The 25972-nt window shown below is 36.9% G+C and overlaps 1 protein-coding gene across 3 annotated transcripts in view; it reads right to left on the reverse strand.

Annotated features, from left to right (window-relative positions):
• LOC134731522 (uncharacterized) overlaps window positions 1-25972 on the reverse strand; it is a 357298-nt gene that overhangs the window by 95153 nt on the left and 236173 nt on the right. For all 3 annotated transcript variants that reach the window (XM_063610344.1, XM_063610345.1, XM_063610343.1), the window contains one exon: window positions 7831-7927. In XM_063610344.1, coding sequence (XP_063466414.1) covers window positions 7831-7927 — 97 coding nt within the window. The remainder of the gene's footprint in view (window positions 1-7830; window positions 7928-25972) is intronic.

Here is a 25972-nt window from a genome sequence, read left to right on the forward strand (position 1 = left end):
TATTTCAAATATATTTTCAGTTTACTTGCTTTTTATTGTATATATAATGTTTTCTGATATTTTTAATATTTTTGAACAACTTGTCTACTGAACTTTTTCACTATGATGTCTGCCCCTGTGGTTATATGTCGAAGAGGTGCCATAGTTAGTGTCCTCTTAAAAAAAAAAAAAAATCAGGGAAAAGCTTTTCTTAGGTCTCAGTGTCAGAAACAGTGTGCTTCTCCAGAACAATGGTGTGTTTTTGTCTTACAAACACTGTGCATCTTATAATTCATTTTGTTTCTTTCTTTCCTCTGACTACAAGTAGAAATAAATTTATAACCTACCTCCAACAACTAAATAAAACATGTAGTGAGGGTACTTCTGTAGGATAATACAAAGGATTATTTTCTTACATTTATTTCCACTCATCAAAGTTTCCTTAATTATTTACAATACTTAATGTGTGTGCATGTGTGCATGCAGGTGCATGTATGTGTTGCAAGATGCTTCAAATGCCTTCAGAGTTTAGAATACATTCATTTGACTACCCTTAATGGAGTCAAAATTTCATTATTTGATCAAAGATAATAAATAAAAGGAAATCAGCTTAAGTTTGAAGCCTTTTTTTTGAGACTTGGATTTTTCCCATGGTTTATAAACTGGTTTGAAGATAATTCTGCAAGCAAAGCTTTATAAATGAAAACACTTACATCATTAGAATAAATAAATACTTAGAAACTCCAGAAAAAAATTAAGCACAAAAATTTTAATTATGGCTTTACATATATGTTTGAAATCAGCATTATACTTTCACAGATCAACTTGTAGCCATAAATTTGGCTTCTAATACACACATGTAATGTTTTCGACATATCTACATTCTATATGCATAACAATTCACAGTACTTAAATAGGAAGATTGTAGGTTTACCTCACTAATAAGAAGACTACATTAAAGAGTGTACCAAATGATTGTATGGCTCTAATAAAAATCTAAATAGCCATAGAAACGAACTTTAGCTTTCAACTATTTTAAGTGTAACAATGCAATGAAAATACATAATAATTCTAAATCTATTAGAAAGATTCCTATATATTAATAATCATGTCAGGTTCAGTTACTTGGTGGTTCACCTATCCTGAATAATTACACAGATATATATATATATAACTATATATAAAGCTATATATATAAAACTACATATATATATATATAAAACTACATATAGGGGTGTGTGTGTGTGTGTGTGTGTGTGTATATATATATATAAGTTTACATTATGGCCAATGAAAAGACTTTCAGAAGATGAACTCCACTTTATGTTCATAAAATCAAAGACCTTAGGTCCAGTTGAGAAAAACACTATAAACTCAGGGAAGGGTAAACAATGTCTACACGTCTCAGGCTCATCTGTTCAAAAATATAATGAGGAAAATGGTATTAGAAAGAACACTGCTTAACATAATGTCCTACAGATTCATCCATATTGTTGCAGATGACAGAATTTTATTCTCCTTTGTGGCTGGATAGTATTACTTTGTATACATACATACCACATTTTCTTTATCCATTCATCCACAGAAAATAAGCCAGGCATAGAAACACAAACATCACATGATCTGACTCATATGCAGAATCTAAAAAGGTTGATCTCATAGAAGTAGAGAGTAGAATGGTGGTCACCAGAGGCTGAGAAGGATAGAAGGAAGGGAAGGAGTAGGAGAGGATTTTGAATGTTATCACAACAAGTAAATGATAAATGTTTAAAGTGATGCTAATTACACTGATTTGATTATCATATAATGTATACATGCATTGAAACTTCACACTGTACCCCACAATATGTACAATTATTATGTGTCAATTATAAATAAAATAAAACTTAAAAAAAGAAAAGACAGGATGAAGTTGAAGTTATTTTTTTGATAACTTTACAACATTGCTAATATTCCTCATTGGGAAACTTCTCTAAATAACTCAGTAGCTACTTGAAGATGCTTTAAAAATTCATTATTTATTTTATGTAAATAAATTTGAGCCTAAAGTTCACAGTAATATTTTAGAGAACTGCAAGGCTCACATGGAATATTTACAGGGAGGATCTAAGGCAAATGAGGAGGATTTCAATCACGTAAAAATTTAAAAAGTCCCAAACACCAAAAATATAAGCAACATCAAAATAAAAGTGAAAAACTGAAACATACATATGACAGGCAAAGGGTTTTTACCTTTAATATAAAAAGAACTCTTAAAAAATCAGTGTGAAAAAATTAACATCCTGGTACATAAACTGGCAAAGATCAGATTCATAAAGTAAAATAAATATGAACAGAGGAAGTATTAATGTAAATTAAAACAAGATTCTATGTTTTAGTTATCAATACTCAATATTGTTGAAAAAGTATTGAAATCAGCAATCTCATTTACTGCTGGTACATTCAATGTGGTATTTCTGTAAGGAAATTTTGCTATGTGTATAAAGAATCTTAAACAGAAATTCATTGTTCTTGACATAGTAATACTACTCCTGAGAGACTACTATAAGGAAATTTGCCCAAAGAGTTTTAGAAAGATGTTTCCACAGCATGATTTATAATGGGAAATTTGGGAATAATCTAAAGGTTCTATGGGTAAATAAATTAAGAAACAGCCATGCATTATATTTTAAAATAGCTTGAAACCTTATTTTCAAAGACTAGCATGAAACACAAGGAAAAATTTGTGAAGAATCTTAAGAAAAAAATATAAAATGCTATATATGGTATAAAAGCAACTTACAATTTTATTAACATAAAATTTTATATACATACATAAAAATACATATATGTATAATATATATGGCTTATTACATATCTATTTTCATATATTTTTCAATTGGGACTTTTATTTGACTTCTCTGAATACAACAAAGTGCAGTGGAAAACTATTTTGTTATGAGTTAGGAAAAAAAAACAGAAACATCTGCATCAATGAAAAGCCCAGGATTTCACTGTGAGTTGCATGGGTGAAAGGCTTGCAAAGCATGGTAGGGTCTCACTAGAAGAACAAGAAGAATCAATGACAGGAAAACTCAATTTATAATTTAACTATTTTTATAATTGTTTGAGTCATTTCCAGCCACAGGGTCTCTAATTGCAAGTATTGTGCAGTTTCCCACATTAAACCTTTCATCTCTCCTACGGCTTCTGTAGGGAAAGCAACGTCCCTAAATATTCTAATATCTCTTCTAAGTAACTCCTACCCATCCTTCGGATCTCAAATATCACTTCTTGCAGGAAGCCAGAAACCTACTCAGAACAGGTCAAGTTCCCATTTTATACAATACCTTCGCAGTTTTATCCTTCCCTATTGCTCTTAATTCCAACGTAATTTAATAATTAAATGGATGATTCATTGCTGAATGCCTTCTTCCCTCTTTCCCAGAACAAAAATACTATGAAGGTAGAAATCAACCCCGTCTTGTTCACTACTCTGCCCCCAAGGCCCAGCAAATAACAACAGGCAGCACATTACTATCTGTCAAGTATTCTTCTGAGTTTTTTAGTCATATTAATTTATTTAATCTTCGTAACAATCCTATTAGGGAGTTATAATTGTCTTCATTTTAAAAAGGGAGGAACTGAGGCACAGAGGTCCCAGGTCACACAACTAGTAAATGTCTGGTCCAAGATTCCAGCCCAAGCTGTCTGGCATCCTTAACCATGAACTATGCCTTCTCGTTATAGGTACCCCATAAATATTTGAAGAAATGAATCAGGAAGCACATTAGCAATAAAATGTATATTTGCTATGAATTAAGCACTAGCAGAGACATGCCCTGTAACAGCTGTAGCTCATCATTTCATGGTCACCTGACCATAATAGATGCAGAGGACTCCAGTCCTATAATAGGAATACCATGAACAAAGCTCCATAGACACCCTCATTAGAAATTCAATTATAATGATTTCTTTAGAATAATAGACTATTTGAGACTTTAGATTTTAGTGACAGAAATCTGAAATTAAAAGATTTGGAGAAAAGGCGTAAATGGTTTTATAACACATATATGCATCAACTCTAATTATAACAACTGACCAGCCACAAAGCTCTCCCTTTTTTGTATGCTCTTATTTCTTGTTGAAATCAGCTTTGAAAGAGGGTCTGTAATTGCAAACAAGTTGTGCAGAATAAACAAGCCATTATTGTAATGAGGATAATTCTTGCTGAGGATTATTTTTAAAAGCCAAATTATAGACTCCCAGTCTAAATTGTATCTGTTTTTTTGTCACTTGCTTTCAAATTTGGTACTTATTTGCATTTTGCCTGACCTGCTAGTTAGAGCACAAGTTCACAGAGTCCCTTCTGAAGCCATAATGAGCTAAGGTAATAACCACCACATAATTGTGTTCAACTGCATACAAGTGTTTACTTTTTACTGCTGTGCGTCTGCCTCCGAGATTTTTGAGATGCAATTATGCACTGCAAAATTTGCAAGTTGCCAGCCTTGCTTGGACTATTTTTGCTATGTTTCACATTTAAACTGCTTAAGTGTATAAGTGGAGGTATAAAACAGCCAGGTTTTTCAGACTAGAAAATTACTGTTACTTAAATGGCAGAATTTCTGCTCTGTGGTTTCCTATTTCCATGCCTTGCCTCGGCTACATATCTTTTTAACCATCTGTTTCTTTCTGGCGACCAGCTACAGGGAGGCAAGCAACTGTATCTGCATTACTATGTGGTTTGACATCTGGTATCTAAATCCAACCATGGTATTTATTTGTGAATTGTTTAAATATGAGATCATATTAGTTACACTTGCAGATCCCTCTTCATTAACATTTCCAACCCTGCTCATGCCAGAATTGCATGCCATTTGCCATAGAGAAAGAGTATGCATGTTTTCCTGCAGGTTGCATAGAATTTGGGTATGTGAATATGAAATTTTTTAAGTAACAAGAATATATTACACAAGAATTAAAATTGGAAATTTCAGATATGATAGTGAGAGGTGTTAACACACATCTCAATGTGCACATGCTCTTAAGTATTCCCAAGACCGCTCTTGTTGAACAAATTCAAAAACTGTTGAAATCATGACATATATCAATCTTTTTAGACAAAGATACTATTGACCCATGATCATTTGGAAAATGTCACTGTTCTCTCTAGAAGGAAAGGATTCTGCACCGTCTCCTCTTTCCCTTGTTGCTGAAAAGTGTGCATTTGGAAAATGGCCAACTAGGGTTAGGGTACAGGAGGATACCCCAGACCTCAGAAAACACCAAAACACTGAGGAAATAAAACAATGGCTTTGGTCTCATAAGCACCACTCATGATATAGTTTACAAATGATAGTCATGATGTTCCCAGCAATCTCTTAATTCTTCTTAGTATTGATTACTATGCTTAATTAAGACCACTTGACAATCCAAGTGAGCCAAGAACAATTCAGATGGAAAGTACAATTTTGCATTAAAAATAATCTCAGAAAAAGATGCATGATTTTGGTACCATCCTGTTATGCATAAGAAGAGAGACAGGAAATTGATTCTGCCTACGAAGGAGGCATAGGATCTACCTGGACCATGAGAGACCTCTTAAAATGAGTCCCTCTTTATTTCTTGCTTCTTCCACTCTCTCACTCTCTTAAACAGGTTTTGACATAATCTTGTAATTATCACCTCAGAAAGCAGACATGAGATCTGTTTAACAAACTACTTGGGAAATATTACTTTTCACACATTCTATAGAAAAAGTATCAAAAAAAGCAAACTCCAAATAAAGTAAGGGCATATTTACCAGCTCCTTCAGCGGAAACTAAATTACCTTTAAAACTGCTTAATTTTACTTACCTCGCATAACCTTTCCCATCTACTCACCCACACCCTTTATTGACCTAAATAAATCATATTTATCCTTTATGATTCAGCTCAAATGTCATTTCATCTCTGAAGACTTCCTTGATTCTCCCAGAAAGAGTCAGGTGCTTTGACACAACTCTCCTTTATACTTGAAATACCTCTACGATACTGCATATGCTTCTATTCAGGTGTGTTTAGATCATATGCTTACATGACAGTACCAGTCAAGAACTGTCATAATAAGGTTGTATAACAAACTCAGTAACACTGCTAGTATAGAGCAATAAGTTTGCTTTACTCACAGGTCTGGGGCTCAGCTAGATATTCTGTTTCAAGCATTCCATGTGTTATCCAGGCTAGGGAGCAGATGACAAGGAGAAGCTTCTCTAAAGCAATGGCATGGCTCTTAAGCTTGGCTCAAAACTGACACACTCACTTCTGCCCACATATAATTGGCCAAAACAAGTCACATGGCCAAGTCCAAAGTCAAAGCATAAGAAAGTACCCTTCATCCATAATGAGTCCATGGTAAGAAGATAGATGCAGGGAAGACTGAAAACACTGAGGCATAAAATTAAACCTACCATAATGTCTACTACAGCAAACGTCACACGTTCAATAGAGATTCATTGGATAAATGAATAAATAGAACCCAAAACATTCAAAGTAAATCCCGAAGTTTGTGGAAATAAAACATGCCTTAAAAAAAAAAAAACCTGAGTACCTAAATTCCTCTTTAGTAAGCTTTGAGTTATCAATTCAACCTTGTTTGGAGTTAAGTACATGCATTAGTTTCCTATTGTTATGGTAAGAAATTACCACAAATTCAGTAGCTTAAAACAATACAAATTTATTGTCTTAGAGTTGTGGAGGTCAGAAATCTGACTGTGTCTCACTGGCCTAGAATCAAAATGCTAGCAGGACTATATACGTTTTGGAGGCTCTGGGGCAGAATCCTTTTTCTGTCTTTTTTTTTTTTTTGTCTTTTTCATCTTCTAAAAGAGGCCCACATTCCGTGGTTCATGGCCCCTTCTATCTTCAAAGCCAGTGATGGCAGCCAAACCTTTCCATACCATATTGCTCTGATACTCTTCGGTTTCTCCCTTCAACATTTAAAGGACTCTTGTGATTACACAGGACCCACCTAGAAAACCCAGGATAATCTCTCTATTTTAAATTTAGCTAATTAGCCACTTTAATTTCATCTACAACCTTAATCTCTCTTTGCCATGTAACCTAACATATTCACAAGTTCCATGGAATAGAATATGGACATCTGAAGAGGGGAGGGGAGCAGATTTTTCTGTCTACCACATGGCTACAACATATTCTAATGAAAAAGCACAGATCCAGGAAGCAGTTCTAGTTTGAGTCCCACAACTAACCAAAAATAGTAAATTGGACAAGTCCCCTAAAATTTCAATTATTTCTGGTGAAATGAGGAGGTGGTTCTAGCTGATCTCTAGGGCCCTTTCCAACTCAAATTCCCTTGATTCTGTGAATATAGTGCATCTAATTATACCTTACAGTTAAAAGAGATTAAAGCCTAATTCATTAGCCTAAAAACAAAAATTCAGGAGAAAGCCTAGCAGTGTTATGGAAACATGGAGGAGGGTCATTATTAATTCTCTCTGGGTGTCTATAGGGGCTTCATGGAGGAGGTGAGATCTGAGCTTATACATCCCTGCAGTAAGGACACTGATATTCTGAGCATGGGAACCAGAGGTAGAGGGCGCAGGAAATTAAGGGCACAAACCTTATAGGGGCACAAGCCATGTAGAGAATAGTGAGAAATCACACATGGACAAAGCATAAAGAGGCAGGAGTAGAGACTGGAAGTGTAGCATAAGGTCAAATTGTGTGCATTCTATGGAGAAAGGGGAGTAAATTTTTTTAGTAAGTAAGGAACAGGCATGGCAGGTGTATTAGTCCGTTCTCACACTGCTAATAAAGACATACTCGAGACTGGGTAATTTACAAAGGAAAGAGGTTTAACTGACTCACAGTTTAGCATGGCTGGCGAGGCCTCGGGAAACTTACAATCATGGAGGAAGGGGAAGCAAACACGTCCTTCTTCATATGGCGGCAGCAAGGAGCAGTGCTGAGCAAAAGAGAGAAAAGCCCCTTATAAAACCATCAGATCTCATAGGAACTCACTCACCATCATGAGAACAGCAGCATGGGTGTAACCACCCCCATGATTCAATTACCTCCCACTGGTCCCTCCCAGGACAAATGAGAATTATGAGGACTACAATTCAAGATGAGATTTGGGTGGGGACACAGCCAAACCATAACAATAGGTTTTGTGTCTCTTACAAAGATAATGCAAGAATAATGAGAGAGGGCAGGTTTTTTAGCTGCTTTAATTTATTTAACATTTTAGCTAATAGTGTTGTATTAAACTAGCTTACCGGATACCACAGATTAGATTTTCTTAAAGATTTTAAAAGCCAGAGGAAAAAACAGTAAAGAATATTTGTGTATCAGCTCACCAGTGGTCTTCAAATGTAAAAAAATATTTATTTAGAATAAAAACATATTTTAAAACTATATTTTAAAAATGGAATTATACAAACAGAGTAAGTTCACCCACATAGAGTTTAGAGAATTAAATACACTTCCAACCCAAAATTACACTCAGCCTCATGCTAAGTGAGCATTTGCTGTATTTATCAACTTCTTATTGACAAGTTGTTCTCAAGATTCCAATTCTGTAGGCTCTGTTTATTCTCTTTGTTTTAGTAGTTACAGTCCAAACTCTGGGGTAGCTAATTGCCCATTAACATTATTTCATCTCTCACCAAAAACACAGATATCTTGAATGATGGGAATGTGTGATTTTAATTGAATCTCTCATTTTATCTACTGAAGAAGTATTTAGATTAGATAGGACACTTTTCTTTCTGTCTCATCCTTTTTTCTCTGCTCTCTTGAAGATTTGAGCCTCTCCCACAGGACAGCAGAGTGGAGTCCATGGAGTTCCTCAGAGCATTCTTGAGACAAACCATCTGGACTCAAACCTATCTCCAGCATTTGTGTGACACTGAGTAAGTTACTTAACTACTATATGTCTTAGTTTTTTTCATCTGTGAAATAGGGATAAAAGTAATACACACTTCAAAGGGTTGTAATAAGTGTTAGATAAGTCAATATCTGCAACAAGCCTATGCTTAGAAACCAGGTATTATGAGAAGTGTTTATTAAATAAACACCCTGGATTGACAGGTATGTGAGAAAGACAAACTCCTTACCTGCTTAAGCCCCTAGAGTATTTTCTGTTACTTATGCCAGAATATAATCTTAGCTGATATATGTGCCAGATAAGGCTTTTCAAAATCAGGCCTTTTATTTCCTTTCCAACCTCATTTCTCTTTACTCTTTGGCCTCTCCACTTCCTATGCCCAATTTCTCACCTCCGGACACTTGCCCTAAGAACCCAGAGTCACACTGTTACACTTCCCATTATCCTTAAAGACCTACACTTCACCTTCAACATCACTTCATTCAGAAAGCCTTTCTTAACTTTTTTTCAACACACTATGTTGTAATTATTTCACTACATGTATGTTTCTTTTATTAAAGTGTCAGTGTGCTGAGAAATCAAACACAAATGGAAAAACATCCCATGCTCATGCAAAGGATTAATCAATATCATTAAAATGACTATACTGCCCAAAGCAATTTATAGATTCAATACTATTCCTACCAAATTACCAATGACATGTATTCAATTAGGAAAAGAGGAAGTCAAATTGTCCCTGTTTGCAGATGACATCATTGTATATCTAGAAAACTCCATTGTCTCAGCCCAAAATCTCCTTAAGCTGATAGGCAACTTCAGCAAAGTCTCAGGATACAAAATCAATGTGCAAAAATCGCAAGCATTCTTATACACCAATAAAAGACAGAGAGCCAAATCATGAGTGAACTCCCATTCACAACTGCTTCAAAGAGAATAAAATGCCTAGGCATCCAACTTACAAAGGATGTGAAGGACCTCTTCAAGGAGAACTACAAACCACTGCTCAATGAAATAAAAGAGGATACAAACAAATGGAGGAATATTCCATGCTCATGGGTAGGAAGAATCAATATCATGAAAATGGTCATACTGCCCAAGGTAATTTATAGATTCAATGCCATCCCCATCAAGCTACCAATGACTTTCTTCACAGAATTGGAAAAAACTACTTTAAAGTTCATATGGAACCAAAAAAGAGCCCGCATCGCCAAGTCAATCCTAAGCCAAAAGAACAAAGCTGGAGGCATCATGCTACCTGACTTCAAACTATACTACAAGGCTACAGTAACCAAAACAGCATGGTACTGGTACCAAAACAGAGATATAGATCAATGGAACAGAAGAGAGCCCTCAGAAATAATGCCACATATCTACAACTATCTGATCTTTGACAAACCTGACAAAAACAAGAAATGGGGAAAGGATTCCCTATTTAATAAATGGTGCTGGGAAAACTGGCTAGCCATATGTAGAAAGCTGCAACTGGATCCCTTCCTTACACCTTATACAAAAATTAATTCAAGATTGATTAAAGACTTACATGTTAGACCTAAAACCACAAAAAACCCTAGAAGAAGACCTAGGCAATACCATTCAGAACATAGGCATGGGCAAGGACTTCATGTCTAAAACACCAAAAGCAATGGCAACAAAAGCCAAAATTGACAAATGGGATCTCATTAAACTAAAGAACTTCTGCACAGCAAAAGAAACTACCATCAGAGTGAACAGGCAACCTACAGAATGGGAGAAAATTTTTGCAATCTACTCATCTGACAAAGGGCTAATATCCAGAATCTACAATGAACTCAAACAAATTTACAAGAAAAAAACAAACAATCCCATCAAAAAGTGGGCAAAGGATATGAACAGACACTTCTCAAAAGAAGACATTTATGCAGCCAAAAGACACACGAAAAAATGCTCATCATCACTGGCCATCAGAGAAATGCAAATCAAAACTACAATGAGATATCATCTCACACCAGTTAGAATGGCGATCATTAAAAAGTCAGGAAACAACAGGTGCTGGAGAGGATGTGGAGAAATAGGAACACTTTTACACTGTTGGTGGGACTGTAAACTAGTTCGACCATTGTGGAAGTCAGTGTGGCGATTCCTCAGGGATCTAGAACTAGAAATACCATTTGACCCAGCCATCCCATTACTGGGTATCTACCCAAAGGATTATAAATCATGCTGCTATAAAGACACATGCACACGTATGTTTATTGCGGTGCTATTCACAACAGCAAAGACTTGGAACCAACCTAAATGTCCAACAATGATAGACTGGATTAAGAAAATGTGGCATATATACACCATGGAATACTATGCAGCCATAAAAAATGATGAGTTCATGTCCTTTGTAGGGACATGGATAAGCTGGAAACCATCATTCTCAGCAAACTATCACAAGGACAAAAAACCAAACACCGCATGTTCTTACTCATAGGTGGGAACTGAACAATGAGAACACATGGACACAGGAAGGGGAACATCACACACTGGGGCCTGTTGTGGGGTGGGGGGAGGGGGGAGGGATAGCATTAGGAGATACACCTAATGTTAAATGATGAGTTAATGGGTGCAGCACACCAACATGGCACATGTATACATATGTAACAAACCTGCATGTTGTGCACATGTACCCTAAAACCTAAAGTATAAAAAAAAAATTACCAATGACATTCTTCCCAGAGCTAGAAAAAAACTATTTTAAAATTCATATGGAACCAAAAAAGAGCCTGAATAGCCAAGGCAATCCTAAGCAAAAAGAACAAAGCTGGAGGCATCACATTACCCAACTCCAAACTATATTATAGGGCTACAGTAACCAAAACAGCATGGCATTAGTACAAAAACAGGCACATAGACCAATGAAACAGAATAGAGAGTCCAGAAATAATACCACACATCTACGATCATCTAATCTTCAACAAAGCTGACAAAAACAAGAAATAGGGAAAAGACTCTCTATTCAATAAATGGTGGTGGGATAACTGGCTAGCCATATGCAGAAGATTGAAGCTGGACCCCCCTCTTACACCATATACAATAATTAACTCAAGATGGATTAAAGACTTGAATGTAAAACCCAAAACTATAAAAATCCTGGAAGACAACCAAGACATTACCATCCTGAAAATAAGAATAGACAAAGATTTCATAACAAAGACTGCAAAAGTAATCACAACAAAAGCAAAAATTGACAAGTGGGATCTAACTAAACTTAAGAACCTCTGTACAGCAAAAGATACTATCAACAGAGTAAACAGACAACCTACAGAATGGGAGAAAATATTTGCAAAATACATATCTGAGAAAGGTCTAATATCCAGCATCTAAAAGGAACTTAAACAAATGTACAAGAGAAAAACAAACAACTCCATTAAAAAGTGTGCAAAGGCCATGAACAGACACTTCTCAAAGAATACACACATGCAGCCAACAAGCCTATGCAATAAAAAGCTCAATATCACTGATCATTAGAATAATGCAAATCAAAACTACAATGAGATACCGTCTCACACCAGTCAGAATAGCTATTATTAAAAAGTAAAAAAAAAAAAAAAAAAAAAATAGCAGATGCTGATGAGGTTGCAGAGAAAAGGGAACACTTACCCACTGTTGGTGGGAGTGTAAATTAGTTCAGCCATTGTGGAAAACAGTGTGGCAATTCCTCACTGAGCTAAAAACAGAACTACCATTCAACCCAGCAATCCCATTGCTGGGTATATACCCAGAGGAATATAAATCATTCTGCCATCAAGACACATGCACACGAACGTTCATTGCAGCACTATTCACAGTAGCAAAGACATGGAATCAACTTAAATGCCCATCGATGACAGACTGGATTTTAAAAATATGGTACATATACACCATGGAATACTATGCAGCCATAACAAAGAATGAGATCATGTATTTTGCAGGAATATAGATGGAGCTGGAGACTATTATCCTTAGCAAAACAATGCAGGAACAGAAAACCAAATACCGCATGTTCTCACTTACAAGTGGAAGCTAAATAATAAGAAATTACGAACATTAAGAAAGAAACAACAGACACTGAGATCTACTTGAGGGTGGAGGGTGGGAGGAGGGAGAGGAGCATAAAAGATAACTATTGAGTACTGGGCTTAATACCTGGGTAAGGAAATAATCTGTAACAAAAAACCCCTGTGACACAAGTTTACCAATGTAACAAACCTTCACATGTACCCTCAAACCTAAAATAATAACTTAAAAAATTAAAAAAAAATAAATAAAGTGTCAGCTCCTCCAGGGGGATAAATGGGTCTTTCATTTATCTTTAACGTCTGGCACAGCAACTGACACAGGATGATTATCAGCAAATGTTGGGTGAATGAAGGGATCACTTTACACAGATTCCTGCCATCAGGTTTTAATTGCTAAGTTGTTAACAGTTTAATCTGTGCTTTTTTTAAAAAAAAAAAAAAGAGAGAGACAAGGAAGCAAAATGTGGTAAATGTTTTAAATTGCCATACTCCATTCGTTATCAATATTTTATTCTTGTATTTGAAAGGCTCTTCATATACAAACTTTTTAAAAAATGATTTTACATATGAGGCCACAGAAAATTAAATTTTAAAATACTTTTTCAAAATCTCATCTCTGTGAAAAAATCCAAGAAGATTAAGAACTTTTTTTTCTTTAAACGAATTCAATTTTGTCCTTTAGTTGTGCAGTGCACAGAATAACTTTCAAGTTTCTATTACATTTGAAGTGGATTTTTCCTGAAATTGTAAAATATTAGTATCAACAAGACAAATGATGTTCGAAGTGCTTTACACATGATAATTTAGCTTTGTGTGGGTTTTTTGTTTCTGCTGTTGTTTTTGTTTGTGTGAGTGTTTTTTTGTTTTTGTTTTGCTACCCATTGTCAATTATAGCATCCAGTTGACTTGAGATTTTTTATAGTTAGTTCTCTGCAAGCCTTCCACACTTTTCTGGTCTCAGTTATAGCTATCTCCACCATGCTCATCAAGAATCCTAGCTCACCACCTTGCTCTCTCAATTCATGAAGTCTTTGCTCTATCAATTATTTCTTCTCTTTTCTATATCTTCAGATTTGCCCTTTCTATTAACTCCTTCCTGTCAACAAATTCTGTCTCCATCTGGGATCCTTAGAAACAAACTGTTAGACAAGAAGTCAGGTACAAGTATTCAGATAGGGGATGGCAATGTGACACAGGGAATGGAGGAAGTCAACAAAGGGGGTGTTACTAATCAAGTTTCTAATCAAGTAAGAGAATACAGTGTGCACCTGCAGCTATACCTTCTTGGGGACTCTGGCAGACAGAACACAATGTAGGTCTCAGAATTACCTGCAGGGACATGGTGAGAGCTCAGGGAACATGAAAAGGCCACCAGTCATGTCTACTATTTCCACTCTGAATTCCATTTCTGCCTACTGTTAATGTCTGTCCTTTCTCCTTACATTCCAGCCAGTCTTTTAGAAAGAATAGCTTTTTAAATTGTCTTTTTTCCTCACTTCCTATTGCTTCCTGAAAATGTTGCCATCTAGCCATCCCTTTTGGAAACACCCCAACATTGTTCTTTCCAATATTTCCCTCTAAGCAATCCATTAGACCCTTTGGATCCCTTAGCTTAATTGATTTCTGCTACATCCTGCATCCTTCTCAAATCTCTCTAGTTCACTGGTTCTCAGGTCACCTATTTCAGTTCTCCTCTTGTCTCCTTGAAATATCTCTGCCTCCTTCAGAAGTTTCTTTTCTTTTCTTTTTTTTTTTTTTTTTTGAGATGGAGTCTTGCTCTACTGCCCAGGCTGGAGTGCAGTGGCGCGATCTCCGCTCACTGCAAGCTCCGCCTCCCGGGTTCATGCCGTTCTCCTGCCTCAGCCTCCTAAAGGCGCCCGCCACCACACCCGGCTAATTTTTTGTATTTTTAGTAGAGACAGGGTTTCACTGTGTTAGCCAGGATGGTCTTGATCTCCTGACCTCGTGATTCCGCCCGCCTTGGCCTCCCAAAGTGCTGGAATTACAGGCGTGAGCCACTGTGCTCGGCCCTTCACAAGTTTCTTATATTTCTCTTCTCACTGTTGGTGATCCCCAGGGCAGGGTCTGACTTGGCATTTTCTTCTTTGCCCTTCATTCATTTTGTCTTGGGTGAGCTCAGGCCCAGCCCAAGCTTCCACTGCTACGGAGAGGCTGGACTCTCTTCTGAAATTCAACAGCAAATCATTTATTCATTTGCTGACTAAATATTTCTCAATCTACTATGTAAAATAAAACGTGTCAAGAGATCAATCATAGGAACAATAGTAAGTTTTCATCACATTTATATCTCCGAAGTGTAAAATTTTGTCACCATTAAGTTATGACTATGTTTTTTAAACAGAAGATTGTCTTTTTTTTTTTTTGAGGCCAAGTCTCACTCTGTCGCCCAGGCCGGAGTGCGGTGGTGCGATCTCGGCTCACTGCAAGCTCCGCCTCCCGGGTTCACGCCATTCTCCTGCCTCAGCCTCTGGAGTAGCTGGGACTACAGGCGCCCGCCACCACGCCCGGCTAATTTTTTGTATTTTTAGTAGAGACGGGGTTTCACCGTGGTCTCGATCTCCTGACCTTGTGATCCGCCCGCCTCGGCCTCCCAAAGTGCTGGGATTACAGGCGTGAGCCACCGCGCCCGGCCAGAAGTTTGTCTTTATGTTTTTATTTTAACGCTCTTTTTACATCCTCCCCGCCCCCGATAAAATTAATTTTCATTGTTTTACTTGCAGCTTGCTGTTTCAGTGACAACTATGTAGTATTCAAAATAAAGTTGAATGCCTAGCCTAATTTTAGATAAACAAAAGAGGAAAAAACATTCAAAAAAGGGGAGAAAATTTGTTACAATCAAAAACATAAACAATCCACATTTAAAACTGGAATTCTGTTTTGTTGTTGTTAATGCATATCCTCACAAACATTTGTTTTCTTTTTTTTTTTTTGAGACGGAGTCTCTCTCTGTCGCCCAGGCTGGAGTGCAGTGGCGCGATCTCGACTCACTGCAAGCTCCGCCTCCTGGATTCCCGCCATTCTCCTGCCTCAGCCTCCCGAGTAGCTGGGACTACAGGCGCCCGCCACCCTGCCTGGCTAATTTTTTTTGTATTTTTTAGTAGTGATGGGGTTTCATCATGTTAGCCAGGATGGTTTTGATCTCCTGACCTCGTGATCAGCCCGCCTCGGCCTCCCAAAGTGCTGTGATTACAGCCTCACAAGCATTTCTAAGTATTAACAACTAGAAGCAAGTTCAGTTTGCTAAACTGCATGAATGGTCTGCACTTTAAATAACAGAAGTTTAGAGAAATAAACACATCTTAAAATTCCTCTCCAATAAACCCAAAGAAAAACTACATGCCATCAAATGACACAGTTGGAGATACCGTTTCCAAACCTAATATAAATTGTTAATGTTTTATACCTCAGGACTAACTGTCACGGTTAGTATTTAAACAGCCTCAGTCAATGGGAAGAAGAACTGAAATGTTACTTTTCTCCATGTAGCATTTTTTTATTTCTTATTTGTCTTGAATAATATGAAATGCTACAGTTCCCCTGTAATGCCTGTGAACTGAGTTATTAAATAAATGACTCCAGCCCGGGGCAGCAGTGGGCCATGACATGCAGCTATTTGCACCCACAATACAAATTCAGCTGGATGGATGAACCTGGCACAGTACGTCCTCATCGGGATGTTTGTTAGCCTCACTTTACAGATGTCAGAAATGATATCTGTTATTCAGCCCAGACTTGGGCTCTGAGAAAGAATTCTAAAGCAATTGATGATAAAACATGGGAAATTATTTGAGAAAATGCAAACCTATTTGAAAAGCTGACAAACCAAATGTAAAAAAGAAAATCAGTCTTGGAAGATTAAAATGTAATAATAAAAATAATAATTACAGATTAGAGCCAGACAAAGGATATGCACTCAACCTTACCTAAAAGAGTCTTGTGACAGTTTATTACACTAGTCCCCAAGCCACACACTTAATTTGTTTCTAAGCCTGCATCCTATCCCTGTGAGTTACTCAAGTATATAAACCTCACTGTGTTCATCGTGCTTCTCAGGTGTTACATGCATTTCAATGTTTAGTGGAGGTTTGGAGCCTCACAGGTGCTGCCATGTACATTCCAGATAATTTCAGGGATTTAAGGAATTGAAGCTGGCTTGTCATTGGTACTCAGCAGCCCACCAAGACTTCTCTATCCTTGGACTCTTATAAATATTTTATCTCCATTTGACAAAATCCATCTCTTTTTATCTTTCTTATCGTTAGTGTCTCCTCCTCCCCACTAGAATTACAGTTTTGGTACAACTGAGAATGTGCTTTTTTATTTCTCCAGCTCAGTGCTTGAAGTAGTGTTGTTCACTGATTGGCTTTTAATAAGTTGTTTAAAACCTTTAATATACAGTTATTCAAAGCAATAAAAATGACAATGATGCCCCTGTCCACAGTCCTTCATCTCCAAGGAGGCCATCTTGTCCCCAAAGTCTTTACATTGTTCAATAGAAAAGAAGTTTTCCCCTATCATCTGGTGAATTAAATGTCAACTCCAATATTCCTGTTGGCAAAAGGAATCTTGCCAACAGCTTCGAATTCCTGAATCATTCCAAAGTATTTCTGTACTCAGAGATGTTTAGATTCATATTTTGATTCACCTTCAACATATAATATCATTATCATTGTAGCCAAATTCAACAGGTATTTTGATAATATATTCATAGCGTTTTAAAAGAAATTTCCGTATATTCGGGAGGCGGGGGAAACACCTTTTAAAATGAGTGGGCTTGTAGCATTTTCAGCACAATGTTTTCTGAACAGCAACTGACCTGAAATATCTCCACATAGACCATATTCAACCTTTAACAAGATGTTTCTCAAGAAAACAGCACCCCAGAAACACATACATGTGTGAGGACACACATACCACTCACACACAAAACACTGTTTTTAATAGCCAAGGGCACTTTGGCACAATGTGGGGCGGTGGTTGTCAACATAAACAGATGGTCAAAGAAGTGGGCAAACACTTCGTGTGAACTAGTTCCATAAATGAAGTTTTTTTTTTTTTATTTCATTCTAAATGCCATACTTACTTAACCAGCTTTCAGACAAGATGATACATGTAGCCAGTTGGAAAGAGTTCCCTGCCAGGCTTCTGTGTTTTTATGACAAAATTAAAAGTCCACAGATGGAATAACTCAAAGCTAATTCTTACAGAGTTTGTTTAGTTAGAATGGGGTGGGGAGAGAATACCATATTGCTTCAAATTAAAGCCACATCTACAAAATGAGAGACTTTTAATTGGGGAGGAAAGATGTAGAAACAGCTTTTTAAAGAAGTAACATGTCTGTTTTTTAAACGAGTGGAATTATTTATCCATTAAAATAGCAACTTTCCCCAGAGAGTTATAGGATCGTCTAGGAAATTCCCAGTTCCAAACTCCACTCCCAAACATCTCAGCATCCTTTCAACCAGAGCTTTGAAAAGTGCCACTTTGGCTGCCTTCTAAAGATAAACAATCTTCCCATCATGTCTTCACTAGCCATTAAATCTTCAAACCCAAAATAATGACTCCTGCATGAGAATTATGGGGAAAAAAGGTGCTGTCTGAGGAAACATAGAAGAGACCAGCTGTCTTGGCATTGTGTGTTCCGTGAAAGATTTGTGACTTTATTACAGTATTTAGCTGATGTCTTTAGTGAGAAAAAATAGAACTGATGTTTTATCAAACATAATGGCCCATGATAAGGCATGAAAGGTATACAACATTAACTATTGGAGAAAAATAGACAGAGAGAACCTACAATGAATAAAAAATCTCTTATAGTAGCCCTGTCAAATGGAATATATTATCCAATATTTCAATTAAAAAAACAAACTCAGGCATGTAAAAAATTCACTTACAAAATCTAAACTCTAAAAAAACTATTTTTTGCCAGTTAATTAATTTGATATAATTAGTTTACTTGTGTCAGGTAAATCTCAGTGTCTATGTGCTATATAGAGAGTAAATTTATATACCAGCTTTTATTTCTCTTCCGGAAATACACATACTTATTTCTACAAAAGACGTTTTTCACAGCCAAAGTTGGGGGAAGGGGAGTTCCTAGCGTAAAACTATGTACATTTGCGAGGAAACAGCTGCTCTTCTTCCAAGATTCCACTCTGCTCCCCTAGACTCACAGAGCCTGAGTAAGCTCTAAGCAATGCTGTATAAATTAGGACCTCAAAGAAAACAACCTCTACCTAAGCATCCAGCAGTTAAAGCCACAGGTTCTAAAGTGTTTCATACCCACAGAGGTCTGAGTGAGTAGAACAAACCGAATCAGAAGTTCTTATATTACTTACTGAGTGCTTCACCTGTGATTTCAATTTCTTTGCAGAGAAAATTGCCCTTTTAGCTGATCTTTCCTATTTTACATGTGATTATCTTTTAGGAGTTCTTTTTAGTGATTTTATTTGTTTCCTCTAGGCTATTTACCAAAGAATCCAGGCAGCATCCTTGAGGCAGTTCAGCATATTTTTAAAACCTCCTTGACATTAGAAAAGGGCTGTTTTTAAATCTCTATGTATTATTTGAAGAAATCATTACAAGTTTCACTTAAAATTAACATTTATCTTAATACAATATGGGCTTTATCAAAACAAGTTGCAATATTTTACTTCTTATTTGAAAAGTGTTCTGTAGACGTCAGTGTGCCAGGAGAGGCAGACTTTGGATATGTTTTGATAGTTGAAGAAGCATCAGGTCTTTAAATAAAAAACAGAAGCCATCTCTGTGTTACGTGGCTCTTAATAGAAATGTAGATAACACTGAGAATGGGAAAGCTAGTATTTTGGTTTCTTCCAAGTAAATGTTGTTGTCAAGGTGGAGCACAAATGTGAAAGACAAAATTCAGCATGTGACATAACTTGATCCTCATTTAAACTTACTTTTGGTGAAAACTAGAAATTGCAAATATTATATTATCACAATGAGAAATTTAAAACATCCTTAGAATCCTAGAGGAACAGGTATACTGCAAACAAGACAGTAAATAGTAGGATAAAATAGATCGTATTTTCCTTAGGAAGAGGAAAACAAACTGTTCAGTAGCAAGGGGAGGCTGAACAAATATGCTTGCAAGTTCAGAAAAAGATGAAAGGCAGAATAAAAGCCAATGATAAAAAAAAAGAAGGTGGGCAATACTATAATTATGCACTTCTTCAGGATATTAGAACATATAACACAAGAGCATCCTAGCAAAATCTTGAGGGAATCCTCTTTCTGCAATGGACAAGAGTTCATCTTTTTAAGAGAAGAATTTCTCCCAAAGTGCTAATTGTTAATACATGGGGAAAAAATATTCCCAAGACATTAGTGTTTCATGGGACTCACTAAAACAAACAAACAAAACAGTAAGTAATACTGTATCTTTTTAAGCCCCACTATTTCTAACAAAACTTTATTTGGCACCTGAATAGCAAGTACTTAAAAAACATTAAAGTTACAGATAGTATCCTTTGGCACAAAATTTGTTTCTTGCATTTTAGATCCTTGAAATTGTATGCAATGCCAAAACAGAAACTTTTTTTCCCCAGGTGACACAATGTATAAGAAGACAGTAGGGAGAGGGTAGAAGTTATATTATTCATCCTAGTAACCTCCCACAGATTTAAACTTTTACAGCTGTTAATTTTCTTCATATAGAGAGGACTCACATATTGCATAACATATTGCTAGGATCTGCGCAGTTGCTTTAATAGACTGTAAATTCTATGTTCAGAGGGGGAAAATGTTACCACCCCAAGAAGAAGAATCAGATGCAAGAAAAGTAATTTTCTAAAGTATATCTAGATAATTCCTGTAAAGATATCTCAGAATAAAGTTTCCATGAGGTCGAGGGCTTTGTATACTAGTTTCCTGAGTCTAGAACAGGTCTTGACATAGTAGAAGCTCAATAAATATTTGTTAAATGATTGATTAGATGAAATAATCCAAAATATTGAATAAAATGATTATAGTATAGGATGGCAGCTTATATTCAACTCTAATTTTTGAGGGTAGCTTAGATAATGGAGAAATGATTATGTGTCTGTCTGTATAAAGTTGCCATTGGTCCCTACATTGTTGAGGAGCATTTTATTATTCTTTCCTAGCATAAATGCATCCATTAGAATGATGAGTGAAGCGCTCATTAGTCAACCTGAATACTAAAAGTGGTGGAGGTTAGCTCACTCAAAGCCTGACCTTTCAAACATTTTGCTTCTTAAAAGAAAGACACTACTTCCCTCCCTAATCTTCACTCTTTGATCCTCTCGTTAATTGGGGAACAATCTCTCTTTTAACTTTGCCAAATATTGCAGAGTATTTTCAGTAAATGTCACCATAAATTGAAAGCTACATTAACATGGTAGATGTGTTTCACTTTCTGATCACGTGTAACAAACTTAGTCATTGCTCTTGTGCTTCCCCCATTAGCATGATTTTCCTAGTTGATAACGGGTGGCAGAAAAAGACTCATTTAAACATTCTCACCCTTTGGCCTGACCAGGAGCTTAATTGTTGCCATGAATACACAACAGACATATTTTTAATACGTTAAAGATAAACATTTATGCTGTTATTCTGATTGTGCTATGCCCTCGTTATCTCTGTATTTAATATTGCAAAAATGATGAGTTTAGCATGCTGGTGAAGCAAGGGAAAAACCGACAGGTCTATGACTGCTCATCTCACTCACCCATAAGACATTCCCTGCCCTAACAGTTATTACTTGTGACTCTGAATAAGTGATTTAATTTCTCTGAGCCTTGGTTTTGTTCCTAAAATTGGAATATTATCTAGCTTGTAGAATTTATTTAACAATTAGTTCAGAAAACACAAGAAATGACTTCTGTAAAGATATCTCTAAGTATTTCCATTCAGATGCTTTATCTAGAGTTTGTGGTAAAATTACACGTCTATCAGAAGATGATTTTCAACAGAACTACATTTAAAAAAAAAACGAATCCAGTAGTAGCCACAGATGGAAGTGGCCACATCCCCTACACACCAACTTGAACCCTAGATTTTAGTGTAAAATCAGTGTCATCAGAAGTTCGGTGTTTTATTCTTTTCCTTCTTTCAAAAGCAGGCAAAGCAAGAGGACACTGAAGCAGGAGCAGGTTACAAAGCTGCAAATCAGCAGCACAAGGTCAGAGACTAATAAACTACGAGACTGTTAACCAAGAAACTTAACTATAATGTGCCCCTGGAGTAAAATTTCCCCTTAATGGAAACCACCTTATGGTCTCTTAGTCTCCTTCCTGTTCACTGTAGTCAATCATGACCACCGCGTGTGTAATTTCTTCCTTGAACTTTCTAAGGAGTGAAGGAAAATCTCAGAGCTGGCTGTAACGTTCTACTCCAAACCTTAGAGGCAAGAGCACAGAGTCCACTGCAGCTTGACAGCAGTGCCTAGACTGAGCCACTCCCACTTACTTAGCAACTCAGGGCAAGAAAGTCACAGGGGATGTGAGCAATAACGCACCTCCCTAGCCACTTCATCTTTGCCTTTGCCTGTGGGAAAACTGACAACCAGAGAAGTGGACAAAGGCTGTATGGCTTTTTCTTTTTTCTTTTTTTAAATTATACTTTAAGTTCTAGGGTACATGTGCACAACGTGCAGGTTTGTTACATATGTATACATGTGCCATGTTGGTGTGCTGCACCCATTAACTCATCATTTATATTAGGCATATCTCCCTAATGCTATCCCTCCTCCTCCCCCCACCCCACAACAGGCCCCGGTGTGTTATGTTCCCCTTCCTGTGTCCAAGTGTTCTCATTGTTCAGTTGCCACCTATGAGTGAGAACATGCGGTGTTTGGTTTTTTCTCCTTGCGATAGTTTGCTGAGAATGATGGTTTCCAGCTTCATCCATGTCCCTACAAAGGACATGAACTCATCCTTTTTATGGCTGCATAGTATTCCATGGTGTATATGTGCCACATTTTCTTAATCTAGTCTATCATTGATGGACATTTGGGTTGGTTCCAAGTCTTTGCTGTTGTGAATAGCGCCGCAATAAACATATGTGTGCATGTGTCTTTATAACAGCATGATTTATAATCCTTTGGGTAGATACCCAGTAATGGGATGGCTGGGTCAAATGGTATTTCTAGTTCTAGATCCTTGAGGAATTGCCACACTGTCTTCCACAATGGTTGAACTAGTTCACAGTTCCACCAACAGTGTAAAAGTGTTCCTATTTCTCCATATCCTCTCCAGCACCTGTTGTTTCCTGACTTTTTAATGATGGCCATTCTAACTGGTGTGAGATGGTATCTCATTGTGGTTTTGATTTGCACTTCTCTGATGGCCGATGATGAGCATTTTTTCCTGTGTCTGTTGGCTGCATAAATGTTTTCTTTTGAGAAGTGTCTGTTCATATCCTTAGCCCACTTTTTGATGGGGTTATTTGTTTTTATTTGAGACTCTGGTTATATAAACTATAGATCTGTGAACACAAAAAATATTTTTCACTTTTAGAGAAAACACATGTGGTCCATATACATTTCCTGTCATCTTTTATAATTTCTTTTATCAGTATAAGACACCTCATTTTTTAAAGGATAGAATATTATGATTTTTTTCCTCCAGTTGAAGCAACAAACTCCATTCTTTCAATTACAACAAGTTAATTTAAAGAACAGATACAAACAGAATCACCATCGATACAGTTAGGCTTTCAGTCCCCACCAAAATCTCATCTTGAATTGTAATCCATGTAATCCCCACATGTCAAGAGAGAGATCAGGCCGGGCGCGGTGGCTCACGCCTGTAATCCCAGGTGGGCAGATCACAAGGTCAGGAGATCGAGACCATCCTGGCTGAAACAGCGAAACCCCGTCTCTACTAAAAATACAAAAAATTAGCCGGGCGAGGTGGCGGGTGCCTGTAGTCCCAGCTACGTGGGAGGCTGAGGCAGGAGAATGGCGTGAACCCCGGGGGGTGGAGCCTGCAGTGAGCGGAGATCGCGCCACTGCACTCCAGCCTGGGTGACAGCGAGACTCCGTTTCAAAAAAAAGAGAGAGAGAGAGAGAGATCAGGTGGAGGTAAATGAATCATGGGGGCAGTTTCCCCCATGCTGTTTTCGTGATAGTGAGTTCTCGTGAGATCTGATGGTTTCCTGAGGGGCTCTTTCCCCTTCACTTGGCACTTCCTCCTCCTGCCACCTTGTGAAGAAGGTGTCTGCTTCCCCTGTGCCTTCCGCTATGATTGTAAGTTTCCTGAGGCCTCTCCAGCCATGTGGAACTGTGAGTCAATTAAACCTCCTTCCTTTATAAATTACTCAGTCTGAAGCAATTCTTTATAGCAGTGTGTAAATGAACTAATAGAACCATGAAATACACTCATGATCTTTCTTGGGAAATAGTAATGCTCTTGATGCTTCATTTGTATTGGGTTTCTGCCTAGTACAGAACCAAAGAAATATTTCCTTACACTTCTTTGGGAAGCATTATTTCATCATGACATCCTCCATACGCTCTGTCCTTCTCCTGCCTTCCCCAAAAGTCTCTGAAGGAACTACACCACTGTGCAATCAAACAGAATAGTAAACAGTAACTTTGATAAAATGGTTTGGGAATGATATTTTGAAAATCATTGTGTATATTTATAGATTATCTTTGAAGAATAGTACTCTTTAATAGACCTTTAGAAAATATATAGTCAGAAATACAACAAAGAGGAAATACACTTAAAAGTATATCTTCTTGGATCACTGCCTTAAAACTAGCTTTACCATATCTTATTAAAATTCAGAGTTCATGGAAAAGAAGGGCTAAGCAACTTTCTCGAGGTCAAACTGTAGAATTTCTGCTCTCTCTTAGGTAATTATTATAGATAACTGCTACTTTTCTACCAAAATTGACTCTAAAGCAAAAAACAAAACAAAACAAAACAAAAAACAAGAATATCATATGTCAAAGAATAACAAAATAGAGTACATTTAAAACCATGAAATAAACAGCATGAGCTTTCACCTTTGCCTGAATGGTCATATAAATGTCCTTTTGATAAACCTTTCAATGGCTTCCACTTGCATTTAGGGTAAGACCCTAATGCCTGCAATGGTCATGATGATACAGACACTACAAGTCCAAACCCCTTCTCTCCCTCTTGCTCTCTGGGCTCCAGTCCCATGGGCTGCCTTTCAATTTCAGAAATTTGCCAAGTTCTTTCCTGTCTTAGGGCTTTCACACATGCTCTTCTTTCTCCCCGTAATGCTTTTTCTTTTATTCTTTGCATGGCAGTCTCCTTAACCTTCACATCATAGCATAAATGTCAAATCACAGAGACCATTTCATGATCTTCCTGTATATAGTCCACCATCCTAACAACCACTACCAAGGTTATTCTCTCACGCAGCACCAAACTTTTCTTTTATAGCACTCATCACAAAGGGCATGCACGTGCATGTGTGCATGTATGTGTGTATACTATGTATCTTCTCCACTGGGCTTGAAGTCCCACAAAAGCAGGGACCATGTTTCTGCTATATAAAATGATATTCATAGTATCTAACACAGGACATAAAGCACATAGTAAGCCATCAGTAAATATTTGTTGGATGATTAGAAACTCTTTCTGATCTACAATTATTCTTCCTAATATATATCTCCAGAGTATTTGACGTGGGTCATTATTTGAACTATTCTCTAGGACTTGTATCAAATTAGCATTTGAACATTTGAAAATATCCAGTAACTGATTTAGTAATTCTCATATTCTCTGGAGAAGTTAAATACTCTGAATTTAACGTCTGTATCATAATATGTTTTCCCAGAGCACGCAATTATTAAATATTGTTTGCTGTTTTCCTAGTTCATACATTTGCAAATGAAAAAATGTTTGTGATTCAAAGGTATGACTTACCATTAAATATGGACAAAACTAAAAATGAAACAGGCTTTGTCTCTAGTCATATTTCTGGGCCATGGCAGCCAGCAAAGGAAGTTTAAAATTTGTTGTGAAAGTTAAGGCAAATATTTCTAAATATTATTGTTCAAAAGATATCTTGCTTCATTTGTTTTGCTCAGCTTTACTTTTAATGTTCAACTCGG

The sequence above is a fragment of the Symphalangus syndactylus genome, chromosome 10, assembly GCF_028878055.3.
Source record: "Symphalangus syndactylus isolate Jambi chromosome 10, NHGRI_mSymSyn1-v2.1_pri, whole genome shotgun sequence".
Lineage (NCBI taxonomy): Eukaryota > Metazoa > Chordata > Mammalia > Primates > Hylobatidae > Symphalangus > Symphalangus syndactylus.